Source organism: Mastigoproctus giganteus, chromosome 12 (assembly GCF_048544385.1).
Source record: "Mastigoproctus giganteus isolate SK-2022 chromosome 12, ASM4854438v1, whole genome shotgun sequence".
Lineage (NCBI taxonomy): Eukaryota > Metazoa > Arthropoda > Arachnida > Uropygi > Thelyphonidae > Mastigoproctus > Mastigoproctus giganteus.
In genome coordinates this window covers 156,524,611-156,551,147 of record NC_143586.1, presented here as the reverse complement: position 1 = coordinate 156,551,147, position 26,537 = coordinate 156,524,611, and the positions used below count along the sequence as shown (strand labels likewise).

Here is a 26,537-nt window from a genome sequence, read left to right as displayed (position 1 = left end):
GTTTCCCATATGTAGTACATTACATTTATCAATGTTAAACTTGATTTGCCACATCTCAGCCCATCTGCTCAACCTTTCCAGATCCTGTTGCAGCAGCATAGCGTCAGTAGTGTCCTTAACAACCCTGCCAACCTTTGTATTGTCTGCAAACTTGGACATTAAGCTTGATTTACCATCATCAATATCATTTATAAATACAGAAAACAATAATGGAACCAACTATTTTTTTCTATTGAGCAGCAGCCTGGAAAACAAGATGTAGGATATTTCAGAGACTGCTGGGAGTCATTGCGGTACAAGTAAACACATGGGTTGTGTTAGGGTAGCTAAGAATAGGAACAGGTGCATGTATACTTGCATATACACCAATGCTACGAGTTTGGTAAATAAATTTGATGAATTTGAGGTATTGCTCAAAACATCAAAGGCAGATATTGTTGGGATATCAGAGACGTGGTGTCACACAGATATAAGGAATGCAGAACTGGAATTTGGGGAGTACAATGTATACAGAAAGGATAGACAGGATAGGAAGGGAGGAGGGGTTATGCTATTAGGTAAGAAATACATAAAATCCAAAGAAGTAAAGCCAGTTGACATCGCTGGACAGTGCAGTGTCAAGTCAGTTTGGTGTGACATTAGCATTGGGAAATCAAAATTGAGAGTAGGAGTGTGCTATAGGCCTAATGACTCTGATGAGTATAATAAGAAACTGTACAGGGAAATAGTGGGCCAGTAAATCAGTCTTATAATGGGGAAATTTTAATTTCCCAGATATTGACATGAATTTTTGGGTTGGTCACTCACACACTAGCAAGGCTTTTGTGGATTTATTGGATGATTGTTTTCTACATCAGCATGTTCGGAAGGCAACTAGAAGGAGTAATACTCTTGGTCTGATTATCAGTAGTGATTCTTCATGCATTAAGAATCTGCAGATAAAGGAACCAGTAGGTGGCAGTGATCAGTGTGCTGAAGTGGAATTTACTCAAAGAGAACTACCATCAGGGGTAAAAGGAAGGGTTTTTGCTTTCGTAAAGGCAACTACAATGGTCTGAGACAGTATTTAAATTCTATACAGTGGGACCAACTGATGATGTTACCAACAGCAAATTCCAAATGGGAAGCATTCAAAGAACTTATCTTGGAGGCTACTAGGCATTACATATCAACTAAGAAATATTGTTCAAGGTTCAGGCCTAAATGGTTGTCAGATGAACTAATGAGACATGGCAGAGAAGAAAATGCATGGGATACATATAAATTAACATGTGACACAGAAGGCTGATAGATATAAGCTGATCTGTAATGAAGTTACAAAGGAGGTTAGGCAGGCGAAGGCAGATTATGAGAAATCCTTGGCAAAGGATGCAAAGAAAAACAGAAAAGAGTTCTTTACCTATGTAAACTCTAGAAGGAAAGGAAAATCAGATTGGTCCACTGGATATTGATGGTTCAACTTTTGATGATCGTACTCTGGTGGCTAACAAACTAAACGAGTATTTTGCATCTACATTCACACATGAGGAGCTATTCAGGAAGGGGAATGCCAGAGGTGAAGTAAACTCTGGCAGTAAGCTAGATAATCTTGTAATAACTGAGAGTAAAGTGGAGGAGAAATTGTTGAAGATAAACAGAAGAAAGGCACCTGGGGTAGATGGGATCTTTAATATAACTGGTCCCATCTACCTGGGGTAGATGGGACCAGTTATATTAAAGGAGGCAGCAAAGGAAGTAGCTAACCCTTAACCATAATTATGAGAGCTTCCTTGGACTCAAGGAGGAACCCATAGGCTGGAGATGTGCATATGTAACCCCAATTCACAAAGGAGGATCAAAGGCTGACACAAGTAATTATAGACCTATGAGTTTAACTTCTGTTCCAGGAAAATTAATGGAAGCACTGCAGGATCATCAAGACAAGACTTCAATTATAGCTTGGACACAGCATGGTTTTGTTAAGGGAAAGTCTTGCCTGACCAATTTGATTGGATACTATGATGCGGTCACAAAAGAACTAGATGCAGGGAATAACTTTGATATTATATATTTGGATCTTAGAAAGGCTTTTGATACTGTTGCATATGGAAGACTGCTGCACAAACTGGGGCGGTGTGGCATTGGAGGCAAATTGCTGCTATGGATAAAGGGATGGTTGAGCGAGAGAAGACAGAGTGGTAATCAATGGGCACTGCTCATCGTGGACTAATGTTATTAGTGGAGTCCCTCAGGGTTCAGTGTTGGGTCCATATCTGTGGGTAAGAGACCCATTTGCAACAAGAAACCTTCCAATGCTAGAACTTGGTCTGCGAGAGAAAGGAGAATTGGCTGAGATCCATAGTGACCAGTTGCTCGAAATTCACTTTATTAAAGTGAATTTCCAAATTCTACAGTGAATATTAACAAATTTTGAATATTAGCAGAATTTAAAATGAACATCCATGAATTTTAGAAGAGGCAAATTGAATTTTATTGCCATATTCCACTTACTTGTGCAAAACAGGGTTTCCACTTCAAATGAGATTAAATAAATAAAAAAGACAAGAGACTAAAGTCGGAAGAAGAGGAGTTGAGAGTAAGCCTATCCACAATAAATCCTCGTATTAAAAAACTGTGCTCTGTTCAAACCAAGTACAGAAATAATGAAGTACAGAAATAACTTCCAGTTTGTGAATATATGTATATATATTATAATTATTATAATATACAAAGAAAGAAAATGTTCAAAGAAAGTGCATCACCCCTTAAAATTGTAATTGTCGTCTGAATAATGTAAGAATGTGGCAATATTTCTTACAGAATGCATCAGATAAGATTGACACCCATGTGATGACGTAATATTGCATCAGCTGTTATTTTCGGCTATATAAGCACGCTCTGCAAGAGTTACAATCATTCCTTGATTGTGTCAGGATGATGAGTTACAAGCTGTTGACACCACCAAGAAAGAATGCTATTGTTGCTTTATGTGAGGAAGGATGTTCTTCCGTCATACTGCTTATAGAGTGTCTTGTAATCAGTGAGTAGATTTCTTTCCAAACTCAAGAATTGCTGGCTCTGCTGATAGGAAAAAAAAGGAACCGGATGCAAACAAGCCTCTACGCCAAAACAGGACAGTGTTTTGAAGCGCTTATGCCTTAAAAACCGTAAAGCTTCTTTGTCTGAACTGAAAACAGGATGGGAAGAATATACAGGAATGGTAGCAAGTGCAGTAACAGTCAGAAGATGCCTCTTCAAAAATGGACCTGTAGCCTGTCATCCTAAGAAGCTCCTCCTCACACAACAAATTAAAAAGGCCTGATTAATTTGGCAGCAGGGAAGAAAGAGAATAAAATTATTGTAGCAGAAACTTTCAAAGATAATTTAGAAAGTCTAAATACAAAGATTATAAATTATAATCAATTAAATTTTGAATAGCCAATTAAATGAAATTTAATGGCACTTCTGACAGGCACCAGGTCCAAATTTATGTGAAATATCACGAACGTAGATGTGAACAACTACAATAAAATAAAATAATAAAACGAAAACAAAGACTAACCATTATGCCCCATCTCAACAGAGGACCACAAGGCCAATAATGGTCAGGGAATCGCTGCATTTCGATTGCCAGACAAATCGCCACAAAGACGAATCGATTGTAGGATCAGCACCCCTATCCGATCCCCAGATCAAACTGCCAATGCAGAGGATTTGAATAGCAGTGGTCCTGATGCAGCGAAAATTAAAAATAGGACAGATACAAGCACTAAAATGCAAAGCCACACCACTGACAAAAGTAATCTTAACCAGATTATATAGGCAAAACATAAACTATGGATGGCAGCATAGGTGCAGCATTAGCAAATCAGCCCACTACTGTCATGTGATATACTTATATTTGAATGTTTGAAATAATTGAAAACTGAATCTTGCATTAAAAAAGGGGTAAAGCATGCATCAGAAGCAGCAAAGAGCATTTTCCTCTACATGATGCTTGAGATATAAACTTAAGTGAGAATAATGATTAAAAATAAAAAAATGCCAGCAGCATGGCAAGACAGAAGAGCGAAAATTGTGAAATTATACTTAACGATCAAACCAACAGGGAGGGAAGAGAATAAAATTATTGTAGCAGAAACTCTCAAAGATAATTTAGAAAAGTCTAAATACAAAGATTATAAAATATAATCAATTAAATTTTGAATAGCTAATTAAATGAAATTTAATGGTGCCCCCTCTGACGGGCACCAGGTCCAAATTTATGAAATATCACGAATTCTGGGGATTGGATAGGGGTGCTGATTCTACAATTGATTCTTATTGGCCTTGTGGTCCTCTGTTGAGATGGGGCATAATGGTCAGTCTATTTCTGTTTTTGTTTTATTTTATTTTATTGTAGTTGTTCACATCTCTGTTTGTGATATTTCACATAAATTTGGACCTGGTGCCTGTCAGAGGGGACACCATTAAATTTCATTTAATTGGCTATTCAAAATTTAATTGATTATATTTTATTATCTTTGTATTTAGACTTTCTAAATTATCTTAGTTTCTGCTACAATAATTTTATTCTCTTCCTTCCCTATTGGTTTAATCGTTACGTATAATTTCACAATTTTTGCTCTTCTGTCTTGCCATGCTGCTGGCATTTTTATTTTAATCATTATTCTCACTTAAGTTTATTTTATATATATATATATATATACACACACACACACACACACACACACACACACACACACACGTTTAATTGTAGATTATTATCGATTAATGGTATTTTACGTAAGTATTATTGTTCGTACAATTTTGTAATCAAGTTAGCCTAGATTAGGTTATCTTCATTTCATGTGGCCTATACATTTTAAGTTAAGAGAAAAGTATAATGCTAAACGATAATGATTTTTCATAGCATTTTGCTAATGAAAACATTTTTATCTGTAGCAAAATAAATCCTAAATTCTGTATAGATTTATATAATAATACTACATCTTAAAGACTACAAATTTATAAAATAATATAACGTATTGCGATTACACCACGTGTGTAAAATATATATATATATGATCAAATTAATCCAAAAATTAAATAGAAATATAAAAATTACTGAAATATATATTAAAATAAATAAGAAAAATAATAGAAAAAGCTAACATCAGTGACAGCAGAAAAGCACAATCCACTACATATTGCATATAATAAGCTAAATTAAATAGGATATTGCCAGTAGCATGGCAAACCAGTAGAGTGAAAATGAACTGAACCAAATAAAATAACAATAACAGAAAAATATGGAGGGGGGGGGTAAATAATTTAGAAATTAAGCAAATTAAAAGAAATTTAGCGGCGCACCCTCGATGGCACCTGTTTCTGAATTATGTGAAATCTCACTAAGGTGGAAACGGACACTAACAACATTACTTGTCCAAATAAACTGAAAATTAATAAAATCAAATAGACTGACCATTATGCCCCATCTTGACAGAGGACCACGAGGCCAATAACAGTCGGAATCACTGCATTTCGAACGCTAAACAAATCCATGGAACGACGGAATGATACCAAGATCAAACAGCCGATGCAATAATTTGCATAGCGGTGGTCCTTATGCAGCGAAAAATAATAAAACAAAGCCTAGTACTCGCATGGCCAAATATATATATATATATATATATATATATATATAATACAAATATAATATCAGAGTCATTAGGCCTATAGCACACTCCTACTCTCAATTTTGATTTCCCAATGCTAATGTCACACCAAACTGACTTGACACTGCACTGTCCAGCGATGTCGACTGGCTTTACTTCTTTGGATTTTGTGTTTCTTACCTAATAGCATAACCCCTCCTCCCTTCCTATTAATGCTAAAATGCTAAAAATTAGGAACGTAGGATCAAAATTTTAGCATTTAAAGTGTGTCACAACAACGAAAAGATTGAGAAACACTGGTCTATTCTTTATGTACAGCAAATAAACACTTCCTGTAATATATATGCTAATTATGTCTTATAATTGATTACTATTTATCTGTGGTGCAGTATACCCCACCACCATCTCAGAAATATGCAGAACACACACACACACACACACGGTGTGGCAATAAAGTTTCAGGACTGGTGCTGTTCAATGAATTTGACATGTTCAATGAACTTGAAAATAAATGGAAGTGTATGTTGTGTAGTTCAAACCTCCAACCAATGGTGGTACAGAGATTGAGATTGTCCAGTAGGCTGACAGGTTGCAAGTAACAACCAATTTCATTAGTAGCATTAACACTCCATGTCATGATCTTGCAATGGAGCAATGAACAAATATCATATTTTGCTAGAAAATCTGCAACAGAAATGTATGAAATTTTAAAAACTGTTTGTGGTAATGAAATTTGTAAGTTGTGCCGGAGTATTTGAATGGTATAAATGGTTCAAAGACATATTAGGATATTTCTTGGTGATTCCTTTCTAATTCTCTCTCTCTCAGGGTAACTCAGGAATTTTATTTTTGGCTGGTGCAGCATAAGCCTCAGGCTTCCTTGCACCATATGGCTAATAATAATAATATTCATGATGGCCTAGAAGTGGACATCTGTGAACCTCTCAAAATGAGGAGAGAATTGCAAAAGGTCAGGAAATTGTGGCAACAGACTGTTTTGACCCTCTGGATGATGAGTTGGATAGGAATTAAAAAAAAAAAAAGATGATTTGCAAAATCTGCATGAAGATTTAGGGAAAAGGATGGTCTGTGCACAATTTGTGCCACTACACAGCCTCTCAGATGAGCAGAACAGAAGCAATGGAGTGTCATCATGCAAACACTTCATCCAGTCTTGGCAATCCTAATTTCCCTGACTATTGTCACTGGAGATGAGTGTTAGATGTTTCAGTACAATCAACCCAGAGATCAAACATTAGAACTTGCAGTCAACTTATCATTACCAAGGCCCAGACAGTTTTGTTTACAGAAGTGTAAAATCAAGACTGTGTGATTCACAAATAATTTTTACAGAGAGAGAGGGAGAGAGAGAGAGAGAGAAAGAAAATCAATATGCTGCATTCTATGGTCCTTCAAATACTACTGAAGTGCATTTTCCAGGCAAGCCACCATAATTTCAAGAGAAAGGGAGCTGGTTCTTGTTACACAACACTGCCCCTTCCAGCCTTGTTGTGAAGACATTTCGAAGAAAAACATGGCATTGTGCAGCTCAATCATCCATCCTATTCTCCCAATCTAGCACCAGAAGACTTCCTATATAAAAACATAGCCACTGAACTAAACATAATCTCTTTGGATGCCTTCACTTACTTCAATGACTGAATTATTAGAAACTTTAGAAACGTTTAGAATCAGAATCAGAAACTTTTAGAATGGTGTAATAAGTACATTCCGATCAGGTTGTAATTAATTTTGAATAAAAATAAAAGCATTTTTGGACTCTCACTGTGTGTGTGTGTGTGTGTGTGTGTGTGTGTGTGTGTGTTCAAACTCAGATAATAATAGTGCTGCTAATATTAATGCGAAGGTTTATTTATTATTGAATTTCAGACTGCTGAAATCTCATTACGTGAATGTCTCCAGATGTCTCCTGTTCACAATGCATATTCAGCAGCGGGTCATAAAAATCCTCCTCCAAAGACAGAAGAATTCATCAGACAACATATACACTCTGAATGGATTTAATTTACTATAATGATGGTTCTTAATCTATTTGTTTATAGTGCTTTTTTGACTACAAACATTTACTGCTTTATCGCAAATTTTCTTATTCTGTAAAATTATTTATTTTTATAAGCTTTCTCCGAGCAATAAAGTCTTTGATTATAAGATTTATCAATAGTAGTCCTCTGTCTTGACTATATTGTGTGAAGACCTTGCATACCATGTTTAAAACTGAGCTATTTGGCTGATGGGCTTATGTCCATTTGAATTTAATGAGTTGCTATACAAATACCATAATTAAAAAAAAAAGGAATTTGGATTTTTACAGTATTTCTCAAGTTGCAGTGATTGCTGCAACTAGCTTCCATGCAAAGCAACAAATAAATAGCACTTCCCTTTTGAGAGGTAAAATTGTATTTATTTGTAATGAGGCAGCACTATGAAACTACACTACACTTCTCTTTCTGTTGGACAAGCCTTGTACAGTACAAATAATAACTGAATGGTAGATATTTGAGTAATTCTGATTGTTTTTGTGGTAAAGGGTTTTTTAGATAGAAAGAGATGATCAAGTGCAAGGGTACAGAAGTACATGCATTTGAATGATCATGGTTCAAACCCACTTGACTAGTACTGATGCTCTTGATCTCTGTATTTTGTGAATTCCTCTGACCTTGTGTGGTCATTTTACCAATCCACACCTACAGACATTATTCTGGCTAATCTAAGAAATATGGGAAAGTTGTTTGTATAAGGCATTTTAAAAATTATCTTCCAGGTTTCAGAAAGAAAGTTAAGGTTTTGTTAGTCATAATTAAAAAAATATTCTCAGGAAGAAACTTTATTATACTATGTGAAATAAGTCACAACATTTACCACATCCACAACTCTAGTCTTCAAAGTTAGCATCTCCACCTAAGAAGGTACTTTCTGTTCCTGCATCTCAAATGACAAACACAACTAAGTAAAATTGCACACATGTCTGTAAACTTCATAACCTGAAAGTTCATACCTTGGACATAAGCATCAAAGTGAAAGAACCACTAATAAATGTGAATACCAGAAATCAACCAGGCTTTTAATTTTGACTGTTGTCTAGTTTATAAAACTTTTCCAACTTCCAGATGGTCATTTCAGCCCTGATTGGCACTTCATTAGGAAGAAACTAGGCAATGGGAAAATAAAATAAAAAAAGCAGGAACACTAAAGAGAAAAAGTTAAGACTGATTAAAATAAAATGAAAATACATTTCAGGCACTCTGAAATCTATTACACCTCACTACTATTAAAGATCCTGATGAAACAACCATTATACTTTGCATCATATTTATACTTTGCATCTACATTCACATGAGGAATTCTTTAGGGCAGGGAATGTCAGAAATTTAATAATTCTCTAACAAGAAAGTTGATTGATTTTGTGATAATTGAAAACAAAGTAGACAAATTGTTGGGTAGATGGAATCCAGCTATCCAGTTATATTAAAGGATGTAAGCAAAGCCTTAGCCATAATTATGAGAGCACCCTTGGATTCAGGGGTGGTACCTATGGACTGGAGATGTGCAAATGTATCCCCAAATCAAAATGGTGATCAAAAGGTGATATGAGTACTTACAGACCTGTTGGCTTAACTGTTTCAGGGAAAAATAATGGAGTCACTGGTTAAAGAAGTAATGCAGGACCATCTGGACAGGAATGCAATTATACTGCAGTCACAGCATGGATTTATTAAGAGCAGTCTTCTCTAACCAATCTCATAGGTCACTATGATGCAGTTCCCAAGGAACTGGATGCAAAAAGTTAATTTTGATATAATATACTTGGATTTCAGGAAGTACTTGGACTGCTGTACAAACTGTAGCAGTGTAATGTTAAGGGCAAGTTACTGCTCTGAATAAAGGGATGGTTAAGTAGAAGAAGAAAAAGTGATTATCAATGGCACTGCTCTTCATGGGGGGGGGAACTCCACTAATAACATTAGTTATTTGTGGAGTCCTTTAGGGTTCAGTGCTGGGCCCATTGCTGCTTTCAATATTTATTAATGATATTGATGAAGATATATCAGGCTTAATGTCTAAGTTTGCAGATAATACAAACATTGCCAGGTTGGTTAACGACAGTAATCAGGGTGATCTTCTGTAACAGACTCTAGGAACATTGGACTAATGGGCTGAGAAATGGCAGTTGAAGGTTAACATTGACAATGCAAGGTACTGCATATGGTAGCAGTAATCTCAGAGTAAGTTATCAACTGTGTCGTACTACACTCAGGGTAGTGAAGAATGAAAAAGATCTTGGGGTAATTGCACAGTATTAAGTTCTCTGAGTAGAAAAGACAGGTTGCCAGGACAGCTCATTAGTTTTGTCAATGATGTATAGAAACTTTGCTAGCAGAAATAAGGTAATTATCTTTTTGTAGAAGGCCATGGTTAGGCTGCATCTTGATTACATATACAGGTTTGAAGGCCTTGCTTTAGGAAGGATGTAGATCTGCTCCTGGAATGGGAAGGGTGCTCTTACCAAACAAAAGGGTGCTCTTACCAAGATCAGTCCTGCAAATTGCAGCATCTGGAAACTTAGGCACTTGCAGGGATATAATTGAGGTGTTCAAGGCCTTGAATGGCTTGAGTAAGATAAATGTTGATGGCATTCTTCCTCTTGCAGAGAATTACACACATGATGGGGCATAAATTCAAACTGAGGAAGGATGGTGCAGGATTCATGTGAAGAAATTTGCCTTCAGCCAGTGGGTGGTTGATTGTTGGAACAAATTTCCACTGTTGTTGAAGTGGGTGGTTTGAATAAATTCAGAGAAGAACTAGACAAACTCTTGGAGGGTACAGATGGGTGAACTGTGTAGGGTTTTTAATTTTATTTATTATTATTATTATTTTTTTTTTTTTTGCTGATGCTATATAAGCTTGCTTTCTTGCATCATTTGTTATTACTACACCAACACTGCTGTGCTTGTGTTTCACTCAATTTGTGACAATCTTGTCAAGATCATATACTGACACAGCCAAGTTTGTGCAAGTTGCAATTGTGTCATTGGAAGGGGCAAGTGCAGGTGACAATTCACAGGTAATGGAATGTGGCTTCTTTCAGCATTGTGCTTAGAGCCTCGTTCACAATGATCTTTCATTTGGAGCAAGGTTTGTTGACTAGGCTTGTGTGTCTGTCATTGAAGCAATTAAACCAGTTTGCTGTTTTCTATTGACCACACCTTCAATTTCACAAATTTGTTCAGCAGCGGAGTTTGAACTCTAGCCTTTTTTTTTTTCCAGAAGAAACAGAAGTACTCAAATTGCAATTTTGCCATCACACTTTACTTACTGCAGTTAGCCTAAATGAAAGAAAAATAACAAATAGTGTTTGTAATAGTATTTATATTAAAATGGTATAATAATAATGTAAGGAAGTAAACATTCTGCATCTGCCAAAAAACATTATTCCCATCATCAAAAAATAGTACTTATCCAATTCTTCCTGCCAAGCTCTCTGCCTCAGCCAGCCATGCAGGTAACTTATTCCAACATTCCACAACATTGCTGCCCAAAGGTAAACTTTATAAGACCCAATCTACTGTTACTCCCTAAATTTTAATTTCAGTTCTCTGGTTGCTGTCTCACTCACCAATGAGAGTATTCCTCCCTCATTCATTTTACTAATTCCCTTCAGGGACTTATACACCTCAATCAAACACCCCCAAAGTAACCAAGTGGTCAGGAGCGAGAGTGCAGTAGCATACACTGAGTGAACCGGGGTTCAATCCCATGACTGCTAAATGAGATTAATGTTTGTATTGATTAATGTTTGTTCTTATTTATACTCTGGCACTGACCTGGTGGTTGTGCCGGAGTATAAAGAAGAACTTTATTTGTTAAGCTCTGTAGACCTCTTCTAATCCATCCTTCATAGAGATGATATAGTGCCCTTCTTTTCTCCTTCTCTAGAAGTTCTATATATTTCTTTTGATATGGTCTCCAGAACTGGATACTCCAAGTGCAGTTGCACTATCATCTTATGGAAAGGGATGATAACCCCTTCTCTCTAGTTACAAAATTCCAACAAATCATACAGGGAACTTTATGAATCATTCTTGGAACCTGCTTACATTATATGTTAAACATCATGTCTTTCTGTTTTGCAGTCCCCAAGTCCTCATCCAGTATATCCTTAAATTCCTCTCCCCTCTAATCTATAAACTACTAGAGTTTCTCTTCCCGGAGTGCAGTACTTTGCAATTGCCAGCATTAATTTTGAGCTGTCATTTGCAATTGGTCCAAATCCTATTGAAGCAGCATAAACTGGTTCTAATTATTATCCACCTTCCCAACCTTTTCTGTAACTATTGTCAGCATCCCCTGTATTCCCTCATTGATTTCATTTCATTAATAAGAAACAAGAGGTCCATGTTGATCCTTTGGGAACTTCACTTGCTACTCTAGTCCATTCTGAAGAATATATATTTATGACCATCCTCTGTTTACTGTCTTTCAATCACACATTAATTTGCTGTTGGATGTTCTTTGTTACACTGACCTATTCTAATTTATACAATAGCCTCTGATGAGGAACTGCCTCAAAAGCCTTATTAACTTCCAGATATTCCACAACCAATTGCTTTATAACTTCATAGGCATTTACTAGATTAGTAAGGGAATATTATCCCTTCATAAAACCATGCTGCAAGACATTTAGGATATTACTGATGTTGATGGTCTTGTATTGCATCGTTAACTGTAGATTCCATAATTTTATCAAACAAAGAAGGCCAACTTACTGGTCTATAATTGGTCATTACTTCTATGGCTCCTTACCTTGTGGGCTGACCAGGCTAGCCAGGTGGGTAAAGTGTCTGCCTGGCAACCCAAAGGTCGCGGGTTCGAATCCCGCCTCGGGCTTGGATCAGAGTACTGCAAAAAAAACCTTGGGAGGTGCATTATGGCCACAGAAGCCGATGCGCCAACAACTACCAAAAAAAAAAATCCTTACCTTGTGGATTAGGGAGACATTGTTCCTTGATCTTTCAAAAGCCTTTGACTCCATCAATCATCAACTGCTTCTATCTACTAGACCAACTAGGTTTAAGAATGAAAATATTAAACTCTTGTGTGATTACATATCTGATTGTCATTTCATTATTAAAATCAACCACTCCTTTTCTAACATCACTAAATCTTACAGATTAATTAATCAAGGGCTCTCTCCTGGAACTGTGTGTGAACTACTACACATCTGTTACCAAGATACGTGTTTATACATAGATATAGATTTTTTGGTACATTTGTCTGGTGGAGTCTTCTGAGGATACTTGGTCACCAGAGGGTGTCAAATGCACCAATGAAGTCAATAGATATTGCCAGCATGTACTTTTGATCACTATTTCCTGTTGTTAGGATATAGTGCATGGCATCCTCAGTTGAGGATCCTTGCTTGAAACCAAATTGCTGTTCAGAATTTTGGTTGGCTTCAGTATAATATAAATTAAGTCGATAGAGGATAGGCAATAAAGCTATGGGTCTGTATGATTTAGGTTCAGTAGGATTCTTTAAGATTTTTGGGAACAAACCCTCAGCCAAGCAGTGATTAAACAAGTTCAGTAGAGTATCAAGAGAAATTTCTGCTAACTTTTTAATGGTTTCTATTTCAATTAAGTCAGGTCCAGGCACTTATTGTTTTTAGTTTTTAAGAGTGCTGCTTGAAGTTCTTCCATGGTGAAGGGTGGTTCTATTGACATATTGCTATAATTTTCGTTACTGGCCATTATGTCACTCTGAGCCTGGGTTAACCCCTGGTTCTCAGACTGGAATAAATGATCTAATATGTTATTAACAGAGTCCACCCAAGTGTGAGTTGTAGTTCCATCTGCCTTAATTGTAGAGTTCGCCATATCACCTCTTGGCAGTTTGTTGGTGACAACCCTGTAGACCACACCCCAAGGGTTGGCATTACTGGATATCCCCACCAAGGCCTGCCAACATTCATTCTTTTTTGTCCTTATTAGAGCAGTATATGAGTTTTTGAGATTCCTAGAGGAATCTCTCAGAGCATCAACCTCATTCTGGGGCCAAGTTGCCCTTGCTCTCTGGAAGTATTTTCTGGCCTGGTTCACCCTTTGCTGGAGTATATCAAGTTCAGAGCTCCACCAGGGAACATCACTTTTCTTTGGTTTTCTTTTGGGTATTGCTAGATTGGATGCTTTTTGAAGCATAATTGTGACATTTATTTTGTGTTCATCTAGGCTATAGTTATGTATTTGAGTCTGCTGCTGCTGTTCTATTTGGTTTTGGATTTCATCTGTGAAAATCTGCCAGTTGGCTTTCTTTAAGTTGTATCTGATTATATCTTGAGGCAGCTGTATCTGGCTGTCTATTTGTGTCTTTAAGATAAAAATTATAGCCCTGAGCTGGTCCAAGCTTCTTGGACCATACAATCTGTAATTTGGTATATATGGAAGCAGTGGCCAAAGTTATATCTATATCACTTTCCCACAGTGTACTACTGTAGGTAGGTAGGTTGTGGGGTCTATTTATTACCTGTAGGGTAGAATAGCTAGGTAGTCTGTTAAGAGTTGGCCATTATGTGTTCCTGTTCTGTCAACTGTATGGCTGTGCCAAAGGCTTGACCGAGTTGGCATCCATGGAGACTATTATCTTAGAATTTGGAAGAACTGTCAGTACATTTTGTAGATAATGAATGCCGGGATTTATATCCTCTCCTGGCCTACATTGCCAGGCAAAGAGGTGCGTTGCTGAGTCCAAAGTCAGTTAGTTTTTGTCAGATGGCACTGTGGCCGATAGGTAGTTAGTAGTCCTGGTGATAGCCAGTGTGGATATTTTGGATAGACTGAGTATCAGAGGTATAAATTTCCAAGTTATTGAGCCCTTTTGTGAGTTATCCCAGTATGTTTGCTAATTTTTCTGTAGGTGTAGGGTAAGCCTCTTTGTTTTGATGTTGCTAGTTAGGTGTATTGTAAAGTTTTGGCAGGTGGCAGTTTTGCCTTTCAAAAGGTGGTGGAGGAGACCACATTGAACTATTTCCAATTCCAGGGGGAGGGGCACCCATGAGAACTTGGAGTGCATGGGGGCTAATTATATTACAGGCTCTGGAGATGGTGAGCAGGATGTGGCACTGTGTTGTTTCAAGCCTCTGTCTGTTAGTTGCTTTGTGGTACCATACTCCGGCCGCATATAAGATGATTGGTAGGAAGACTGCTTGGTGGTAGAGGGCCAAGGTTTTCTTTCTCAGGCCCCAGTCCTTGTGAGTAATTCTTGCAAAAAGGGAAGAGTCATTTCTGATTTCGTTGTGAAAGTAGTTGATGTGGGGAGTGAAAGATAAGTGCCTGTCCAAGATGATACCAAGGTGTTAGCTTTGTTAGTTTTATTGTTATCCCCTCAACTTTAATTTGGGGCAATCTTCTGATGTCTAGAGTCCCTTGAAGTAATATTGAGCATGTCTTTGTTGGGGATAATGTTAAGTTATTTTGGTCAGCCCATTCCTGCAGGGTGGCTAGCGCCCAGTTTACTGTGGTTTCTAGTTGAGCTCTAGTGTCTTCAGTAAGCATCAGAATTAGGTCATCCACATAGGCAAGCCACCCAGGGCCACACTCCAGAGAAGTGAGCCCAGCACGGAGCCCTGTAGGCATCCTATATAGACTGGTCTGGATACCGAGCAGTACGGGGCTGCGATTGTGACGGATCTATTTGAGAGGTAGGTGCTGATGCACTTGTAAAGGTTGGTAGGTTAGTCACCCAGAGTCTGCTGAGGATGCTTGGCCACCAGAGCGTGTCAAACGCCCTGGCTAAGTCCACTGCAATGACAAGGGAATATTTTCTATTTGTTGTTGTGGCAGCACTGACAATGTTCTCTAGGGCATTTACAGTTGAGTATCCCTTTCTGAAGCTGAAATAGTTCAGAGATTGTAGTCCTGAGTTTGCGTAGTGTTGCTAGCTTCTATTTCACAGGAGGTGTTCTAGGAGTTTGCTTAGCACTGTTAAGAGTGCTATGAGTTGGTAAGACCCTGGGAGGTCCTGTGGCTTATTTGGATTTTTTAGTACAAGTTGGAACGCCGCCATGCTCCAAGCGAGGGGTAGTATCCTTCTTTTAAGCATTTATTGTATAGGCTTGGCAATTGATCCGGGATGGTTTCAACTGTCTTTCTAATGATTTCAGGGTCTAGGAGGTCCGTGCCTGGGGATTTCCTATTCTGCAGTTTAGTGGCGGCATTATCCATTTCATTTCTTGTAAACGGTTCCTGTTCCTATGCCTCCGTAGCCAGGTGGGAAGGAGCAGCAGTGCGTAGCACACACTTCTTGATTAGACCGGGGTTCGAGCCCATCACCACCAAATATGGATGATGCGGAAAGGTCAGGTAATGACCACCACATATCCCGGAGCAATATGGCCTAAGCTGCTAATGCTCCTAAAAACCAAACAACAACATCCTGTTCCTATGTTGTGGTGTAGGTACAGTTTTGGTGGCAGAGCAGCAGTAGTTCAGGAGTAGACGGAAATAGGTGAAGATGCCATCCAAGATATTATTTGTGGATTCTTGCCATGTCTTTGTATGTTTTCTTGTGGTTTTTTGGTTTCAGGGATGACTTTGCCTCTTGGCAAAGTCATCCTCTTGGGAGTTTATTTGTCTGCGTGGGTAGCACAGTGGTATCATCACTGTCCTACCGACACTGGATGGAAGAGGCCCGGGTTCGGACGACGCGAGGAACTTTAATGGGCTTTTTTCACTCTGTGGCTGAGTTAGTCGATCTAGGCGTAGATAGCAAGGTTTTTCCCCCAGAAATGGGTTTTTCGTCCAACAAATCGACCATAGAACACACGCAATTAACAGACATAAGACACAGCCACACGGCAGATGAATTTAATTATTCGGGCGGCGTAAATATAAATTTAAAATATAAACCACTCCCCAAGGGTCGTTATTTCTCCTTGTGGTGACCAGATGTTTCCACTATGCTGCTTCCATTCCCGGATCTTAGCCATGTATGTTTCTGGCTGCGCGACATTGTTCTAGCATTTCTTCCACTTCAGCTGCGGCCCTGAGTGCAAAGCGATTTTCTTCCTGCGAATATATAGTGCTCTCCCAAAGTGATATAGTTTTGTTTCTTTTCTAGCGTCACATGTTCTTTTGTTTACTTGAAGTGGTTCTGTACTTTAAAGGTCAAAAGTAAGAACTGAAAAAGGCAATCCATCTTTCTTTTTTTATTCTATATATTCATTACTAACGCTCTACTTACTTCAACAACCGTTTGGTCACTGTTGGCACCGCTCCTGCCACCACATAGCGGAGCCGGTAACGTGGGGGATAAAACAACCTCCGGGGCTAAAAGGAGCAGAGATGGAAACAAGTAATTTCCCACGTTTAGAGCCAAAGAGCTCTCAACCAGATGACACTCACGACACTGACCATGACTTCTCTCTCTCGAAGATAATGAAGAAAGACACTGACAGACAGGAATTACCATAATTCCTGATAATACGTTCTCTGTGAACACAACCTGTGGGCAAGCTCTCCCTCTTTATCATTCAGAGATGCCTTGAACATGCCGCAGTTTCACCAAAAATGGTGAAACGTCTCCAATCTGGAAATTTATCAATAGAAACAACCAATTCTCGACACACTGAACTATTATTGTCTGACATCCTTGAGTGGAATCCCAGTTCAAATCACACCATATACCACCCTCAATTCTTCAAAGGGAATGGTCACTGAATGGGATCTATTGAACGTTCCTGATGATGGAATAGTCCAGGAACTTAAAGAATAAAAAGTCATTCAGGCAAAGAGGATCATGATCCGAAAAGATGGCAGTTTAGTTCCTACCCGGGGTATAATTTTAACTTTCAGTTCTCCAAACCTACCAGCTTCAGTCAAGGCAGGATATTTAAACTGTTGCGTTCGGCCATACATTCCGAACCCCCTAAGATGTTTTTAATGCCAGAAATTCGGACATTCCCAGACAGCATGCCGTGGAGACGCAACATGTGCAAACTGTGGGTGTAAAACTCATACACAAACAGAATGTAAAGCACCAACCCCACAGTGTCCAAATTGCAAGGGCAACCATCCAGCATACTCCAAAGACTGCGACCTCTAGAAGTTGGGGGAAAAAATACAAAAGTATAAAGTTGAAAATAAAGTTTCCTACCACGAGGCAAGAAAACAAGTAAGATTAAGTATGCCTCTACTACTTATACTCACCAATCAATAGCATGTCACACAGAAGTGTCCAGCCCTCCAGACACATCGATCGCGGACTGGGCTCGATTAGTCCTCTCGGTTCAACATCCATCCCCATCAAAGGTAGTCGATCAATGCAGTAATACACCACTGACAGTTCAATCCCAGAGACTTCCCCATATTTAAGCAGTGGAAAAATTTGCAAAAATTAGATTCAGTTGAGGTGAAGCAATCTCGCCCCTCAAGCATGGACACAGATGATACCAAGAATTCAGAAGATCTGCTTGAAATACATGCAGATGGTGATATGGAAGAAAGCAATGACTCAGGACGCCCAAACTTTTCAAGAAAAGAAAAATCAAAACTCGACAGATATAAACAATCCACTTACAAAAAGCAGACAGACCCATCTTCCGCTCACAAAACCAAATAATGGAAAAAATCATACAATGGAATTGCAGAGGTTTTCGCAGCAATATTGATGATATCTACGAACAAATTCACCGTTACAATCCTTCTGCCATATGCTTACAAGAAACTAATTTAACAACAAAAAATATCTATTTCTGTCAAAAATTATACTATCTACAGACAAGATCGATCTGATACTAACAGCCCCCATGGAGGAGTAGCCGTACTCGTGGACTCACGAGTCCCCTCCAGACACATTCCATTGCAAACACAATTGGTAGCTGTTGCCACCCGTGTAGTAATTGGTATCACTCTGACACTGGTCTCAATTTATCTTCCGCCGAACCAATCGTGTACAATTCACCAACTGGAAAATCATATTTCTCAGTTACCTTCGCCTATTTGTTTATTAGGAGATTTTAATGGACATCATCCATTATGGGGTTCTCTGGTCTCAGATGGACGTGGAGAACTTATTGAAATGTTACTTGACAGAGAGAATCTGACACTATTAAATACTGGCTTACCGACATATATCCATTTTCCTACTGAGTCAACCAGTGCAATAAATCTCTCAATTTTCTCCCCGATCCTCTTCCCAACTATAGAGTGGGCAGTACATGACAATCCTCTAAACAGTGACCACTATACACTGATTTGTAGTATTCAAACCACCCATTCCAAACAAACTGAAACAAAAACAAAATGAAAATTTTCCAAGCAAACTGGACGAAATTTACCAGTCATGTATGTTTTGATGATGACATCATAGAGTCATCTGCTATAGCCACTGTCACCGATCATATCACAATGCAGATACTAACAGCTGCAAAAGCCGACATCGCATAGTCTCAAATAAGGCATACCAATCACTGGTAAAATGTTGATTGTAACAAAGCGAAGAGAGAAAAAAATGCAGCATGGAACACTTTCTGCAAACATCCCACCACTGCCAACCTTATTAACTTCAAGAGATTGAGAGCCAAAGCTCGTTATATTCGGCGGAAGGCGAAAAAAGACTCATGGATAAAATGTGCCTCCTCAATCAACAAAGATACTGATACCCGAATAATCTAGGAAAAAAACTAAATGGTAAATATCATATGGTGGCTTCTCCTATTATTAATTGCAATGGGAAAGAGATCTCATCTGCTGATGAAATTGCCAATGCCTTAGTAATGGTGTTCTGTGAATTGTCTGCCTCAACTGCATATCAACCATCTTTTCAAAAAATTAAAGCTGAAGCTGAGAAAAGGAAACTGAACTTTAAAACAACATGTCCTTTACCCTATAACCAACCACTCACAATACTGAACTGGAAGAACATATATTCCCTACTTCCTGGCGACATTCTTATGTAATAGCCATACCAAAACCTGGAAAAGCCCATTCGATTCCTAACAACTATAGACCAATTTCTCTAACCAGCTGCCTGAGTAAGACTTTGGAAAAATTGGTTCACCATCGACTCACCTGGTGCCTTGAATCCCAAAACATAATCAGTTTGGTTTCCGGAATAATACATCTTCCCTAGACCTCATGACCAAAGCCGAATCCAATATACGAAATGCATTCGTCAGAAATCAACATCTCGTCATTAGCATTAGTAGAGGCATATGATGCAAGAAAGCAAGCTTATGCAGCATGAGCCAAAAAAAAAAAAAAAAAAAAAAAACCACTCCCATTTCACCCCTCCGTTCATTCAAAATACCTGTCCAGCTGAGCCTTAAATTTATTTAGGCTATCAACTTCCACAACAAGGGATGGAAGTCTGTTCCACCAACCAACTACCCGCTGGCTAAAGGCAAATTTCCGCACATCTATCCTATATCTGTCTTTCCTCAATTTGAATTTATGCCCTCTCAGGTGATTATTCTAAGCAAGAAGAAGAATCCCATCAGCATTGAGCATGCTCAAACCTCGATCAGATCAGATCACCTCGCCGGTGCCTAGTCTCCAGACACTGTAATTTCCAAAACTTAAGCCTTTCTTTGTAAGAGCAACCCTTTGTTCCATTCACTAATCTTGTTTCCCTTCTCTGTACTCGTTCCAGCAGCTCTACATCCTTCTTGAAATTAGGCCTCCGGACCTGTATACAGTACTCAAGGTGTAGCCTGACCATTGCCTTATACAAGGGAATAATCACCTCCTTATCCCTGCTAGAAAAATTCCTGTATATCATTGACTAGACACCATGGGCTACTCTTGGAGCCCAATCTGCACTGCTCAGAGAACTTCATATCTGCCTGCACAATTACCCCCAGGTCACTTTCATTCTCTGCCACTGTCAGTGTAGTACCACAGAGTTGATACGTTCTGTGGGGTTACTGTTTCCCATATGTAGTACTTTACATTTGTCAATGTTAAACTTCATTTGCCACCTCTCAGCCCATCTGCTCGACCTTTCCAGATCCTGTTGCAGCAGCATAGCTTCAGTAGTGTCCTTAACAACCCCTGATAGTCTGCAACCTTTGTATCGTCTGCAAACTTGGACATTAAGCTTGATATACCATTATCAATATCATTTATAAATACAGAAAACAATAATAGACCCAACACTGAACCCTGAGGGACTCCACTAATAACATTAGTCCACGATGAACAGTGTCCATTGATTACCACTCTCTGCCTTCTTCCCCTCAACCATCCCTTTATCCATAGCAGCAATTTCCCTCCAATGCCACACTGCTTCAATTTGTGGAGCAGTTTTCCATGTGCAACAGTATCAAAAGCATTTCTAAGATCCAAATATACAGAGTGTCTCAAAAATATTGATACAAAAGTTTAGGGAAGGTAGGTAACATCTAAAGGAATATGAATCGCATAGGAACCCATAACCGGAAACGTCACGGGAAAGTAGTAGCAGAGGCACAAGAAGCAGAAATGACACAAGACAGTAATTAGTGGCAAACATTTATTTGACATAATATTAACAATGGAATAGGAGATAGATGCATTTCATGATGTTACAACACATGCTCGAAGGTTCCACCATGAGACGCGATGCATGCGTGACACCGACGCAGCATGGATTGACGGACACAGTCGAACGCACCTGGAGTTTCTTTGACAGTAGCAGCAGCGCAGACGAGTCGCGCCACAAGATCCAATTCCATCTCCACAGGCGATTCATATACGATAGATTTCAGCCCCCCCCCCCCCACAGAAGAAATCAAGGCTTGATAAATCAGGTGAGCGTGGGGGACAGGAAACGGGTCCACCACATCCAATCCATCGACGCCCAAAACACCTGTTCAAATGGTCACGAACACATCTTCCATAATGGGCAGGCGCCCCGTCATGTTGAAACCAAATGCTGCATCTCTCATTTGCTGAAACATTGTCAAGTAACCCTGGTAGAACATTTCCAAGAAAGATCCGATATTTAGCGGAGTTCATGCGAGATGGTAACAGGTGTGGGCCGTCTAAGCAGTCACTGACCATACCTGCCCACACATTTATTGCGAAGCGATGTTGTGCCGCAAACCACACGGTGTGCGCATGGGGGCGCACACCGTGTGGGTTGTCGTGAGCCCACACTTGAGCATTGTGCTGAGTTAATAAGCCTTCCCGAGTGAAATAAGTCTCATCCGTGAACAAAACTTAGTCTGGAAAATTCAAGTCTTGAACACTTTCTTGGAGAAACCACTGGGCAAAAGCCACATGTGCAGGATGATCTTGGAGATGAAAGGGGTGTAAGAAATCGTCGTGCCAGACACGCTGTACACTGCAACGAGACACTCCTAAGGCAGAGGCAACGGCCGTGTGCTGGTAGTAGGATTATTCTGGACGGCATTCAACACACTTTCTTCCATGGCGGGAGTTTGCGTCGAAAGTGGTCTGCCCGCACTACTCCTGTTACCTCTAAATGACCCATAATCGTATAAATTTTGATGCACACGCGCAAACAAATGGTGGTCTGGTACATGTCTGTCTGAGCGGCTCGTCCATTGCCCTCTGCTAACCCATACACTAGGTGCATGTCTGCCAGCTCACAGTTCGTATATCGATGCGTGCTCTTCATGCGGCGACTACTGCTTGAATGAGTAAAAAGAAATTTTCCCTCTCGCGAACTGATGAACAGCGCAGTGTACCGACTTAAGGTGACGTTTCTGGTGATGGGTTCCTATGCGATTCATATTCCTTTAGATGTTACCTACCTCCCCTAATCGTTTGTACCAATATTTTTGCATCCTGTATAATATCAAAGTTATTCCCTGCATCCAGTTCTTTTGTGACTGCATCATAGTATCCAATAAAATTCGTCAGGCAAGACTTCCCCTTAACAAACCATGCTGTGTCCGAGCTATAACTGAAGTCTTGTCTAGATGATCCTGCAGTGCTTCTTTAACCAGTGCCTCCATTAATTTTCCTGGAACAGAAGTTAAACTTACAGGTCTATAATTACTTGTGTCAGCCTTTGATCCTCCTTTGTGAATTGTGGTCACATTTTCACATCTCCAGTCTATGGGTATTTCCCCTGAGATGGAGCATCATAATCACGAGAGCATCTTTTCCAAAGATGCTCTCATGATTATGGCTAAGGGTTTGCTTACTTCCTTTGCTGCTTCCTTTAATATAACTGGATAGATCCCATCCACCCCGGGTGCCTTTTTTATGTTTATCCTCAACAATTTCTCCTCCACTTTCCTCTCAGTTATTACAAAATCATCTAGCTAACTGCCAGAGTTTACTTCACCTCTGGCATTCCCCATCCTGAATAACTCCTCATGTGTGAATGTACATGCAAAATAATCGTTGTTGAATCATCAATATCCAGTGGACCAATATGATTCATCCCTTTCCTTCTAGAGTTTACATAGGTAAAGAACTCTTTTCTGTTTTTCTTTGCATCCTTTGCCAAGGATTTCTCATAATCTGCCTTTGCCTGCCTAATCTCCTTTGTGACTTGGTTACAGACCAGCTTATATCTATCATAGTCTTCCATGTCACCCATTATATGTATCCCATGCATTTTTCTTCTCTGCCATATGTCTCATTAGTTCATCTGACATCCATTTAGGCCTAAACCTTGAACAATATTTCTTAGTTGGTATGTAAAGCCTAGTAGCTTCCAAGATAAGTTCTTTGAATGCTTCCCATTTTTAATTTGCTGTTGGTAACTTCATCAGTTGGTCCCACTGTATAGATTTTAAATACTGTCTCAGACCATCGTAGTCGCCTTTACGAAAGCAAAAACCCCTCCCTTACCCCCGATGGTAGTTACCTCTTTGAGTAAATCCCACTTCAGCACACTGTGATCACTGCCACCTAGTGGTTCCTTTATCTGCAGATTCTTAATGCATGAAGAATTACTACTGATAATCAGATCAAGAGTATTACTCCCTCTAGTTGCCTCCCGAAAATGCTGATGTAGAAAACAATCATCCAATAAATCCACAAAAGCCTTGCTAATGTGTGAGTGTCCAACCCACAAATTCCAGTCAATATCTGGGAAATTAAAATTCGCCATTATAAGATGCTCTGATTTACTGGCCCACTCTATTTCCCTGTACAGTTTCTTATTATACTCATCAGAGTCATTAGGCCTATAGCCCACTCCTACTCTCAATTTTGATCTCCGAATGCTTATGTCACACCAAACTGACTCGACACTGCACTGTCCAGCGATGTCGACTGGCTTCACTTCCTTGGATTTTATGTGTTTCTTAACTAATAGCATAACCCCTCCTCCCTTCCTGTCCATCCTTTCTGTACACATTGTACTTCCCAAATTCCAGTTCTGCATTCCTTATATCTGTGACACCACGTCTCTGATATCCTAACAATATCTGCCTTTGATGTTTTGAGCAATACCTCAAATTCATCAAATTTATTTACCAAACTCGTAGCATTGGTGTACACGCAAGTATACATGCACCTGTTCCTATTCTTAGCTACCTCTACACAACCCATGTGTTTACTTGTACCGCAATGACTCCCAGCAGTCTCTGAAATATCCTGCATCTTGTTTTCCAGGCTGCTGCTCATTCCAATAGAAGCAGTGCAAGAATCACTTTCAACTCTGCCAGAGACTACTGTTAATCTATTTGTCCTTGTATCTCCCCAAGCTAGCAGTTTTCCAACCCACCTAACACTACCTCGATAGCATCAGCAAATATTCTTGCCCCCTTTCTATTTAAGTGTATCCCATCCCTGTAGAAGCAGTCTCCTTGAGCCTTGCACAATCTTTTCTGGGCTGAATTGATCGACAAGGCTCTCATCATATGTCATGATATGCCTTAATATAGCGAAGGCGTTTGATACCACATGGCGCTACTGTATCCTAAGAGATCTCCGTTCTATTCATATGAGAGGACATTTACCATATTTTATTAAAAGTTTCCTTCGGCACAGATCTTTCCAAGTGAGGTACCGGCAGGTTTTATCTCAAACATACATTCAAGAAGAAGGAGTTCCACAGTGCTCTGTTCTTAGTGCCACTCTGTTTGCAATACGAATAAACAACATCACAAACGCATTCCAAACACCGTTGACATGTATCTCTATGCAGATGATATTACCATATCCTGCCATTCCCAGAATATGAACTATATTGAGAGGCATCTACAAATATCCATTAATAACATTGAATTATGGATGGCGAAAAATGGATACAAACTGTCAAGCCACAAATCTACATTTTTGTAGATTTGTGGCTTGACAGTTTTTTTGCACCAATTTTTTACACCAAGCGCAGAATGCATCATGAACCTGAGTTGCACTTGGCCACTCATCCTCTACCAATTGTGAACAATATTCGCCTCCTGGGGCTAATTTTTTGATATGTTAAACTTCCATGAGCAGATCAAGTATCTAAGAACCACTTGCACAAAGAAAATGAATATACTCCGGGTCATCTCTAGTACATCTTTGGGGTGCATATCGTTATACCCTGTTCCACTTATATAAATCTCTAATAAGATTTCGGCTAGACTACGGGGCACCTGTTTATGACTCAGCTAGGGAGAGTTGAGGACCTTGAACAGGAGCACCTTGGCCCATCTTGCGCCCATCCAACACTCTTCTCTTAGGACAGCCCTAGGTGCATATAGAACACCACCAATTCAAAGTCTTTATGTTGAGGCTCACGAACCTCCACTTAGCATCAGAAGAAAGATGTTGCTAATGAACTACTCAGCTAAAATTGAAAGCCTACCTACTCATCCTGTTTGGCCACTGTTGCATAATTCTCAATGGAAAACCCATTATGCTAATAAACCTAGTATAATTCGGCCTACTGGTATCAGGCTGCAGAATCTAACAGAAAGCTGGAACGTTCATATTGATAATATCCTCAGAGAATCAAAAGATCCAGATCCCCCGTGGACAAACTTCACACTTTCTTCTGATGAATACTTTGAGCAATGGGATAAAGGTTCTATAACAAATATTCACATCCAACAACTACATAATGCTCACTCACAAAAGTACCCCCACTTTACCAAGATCTATACAGATGGTTCAAAGTTTGACAATCGAGTGGGTGCCGTTACTGTCCTCCCTAATACAACTGTTTCTATTTCACTTCCAACCGAATGCAGCAGCTACACTGCTGAGCTCCATGCCATTAAGCTTGCTCTGGAAAACATCTCGCTACTATCCATAAATAAAAGTATAATCTATACTGATTCACAGAGTGCTTTTTTAGCTTTGAAAACGACTTCCCCACCTAAAAATCCTTTATTAAATAAAGCTCATAAAACGTAAGCTGATGCGTCTTCATGAGCATCAGAAAACATGTTTTCATGGATCCCTGGCAACAGTGGTGTTCCAGGAAATGAATGTGCAGATAATGCTGCTAAGCATCCTTCCATCATATCCTCAACAAATGACCTAGTCCCATATCCTGATATAGACATAATATACGAAAAACATCTATGGAACATTGAACACTTCTGTGGAAAATGCAAACAAATAACAAGCTATTCCAAATAAAACCTGAACCACGATTATAACTAGCCTTCGTAAAAATAGAAAAGAAGTAATCTTAGCCAGAACTCGTACAGGTCACGCTCACCTCACACATCTCTATCTGCTTACAGATGTAGGATAGATGTGCGGAAATTTGCCTTTAGCCAGTAGGTAGTTGGTTGGTGGAACAGACTTCCATCCCTTGTGGAAGTTGATAGCCTAAATAAATTTAAGGCTCAGCTGGACAGGTATTTCGAACGAACGGAGGGGGGAAGTTGAAGTTTTTTTTTTTTTTTTTTTTTTTTGGCTGATGCTGCATAAGCTTGCTTTCTTGCGTCAATATGCCTCTACTAATGCTAAATGCTAATGCTAA

General features: G+C 39.3%; 1 protein-coding gene across 1 annotated transcript in view; it reads left to right on the top strand.

The window, feature by feature from the left end:
* The window catches only part of LOC150077534 (low-density lipoprotein receptor-related protein 2-like), a 496,886-nt gene extending 489,225 nt beyond the window's left edge, over positions 1-7,661 (top strand). The window contains exon 35 of the mRNA XM_090385933.1: positions 7,527-7,661. Coding sequence (XP_090242059.1) covers positions 7,527-7,661 — 135 coding nt within the window. The remainder of the gene's footprint in view (positions 1-7,526) is intronic.
* The last annotated feature ends 18,876 nt before the right edge of the window (positions 7,662-26,537 follow it).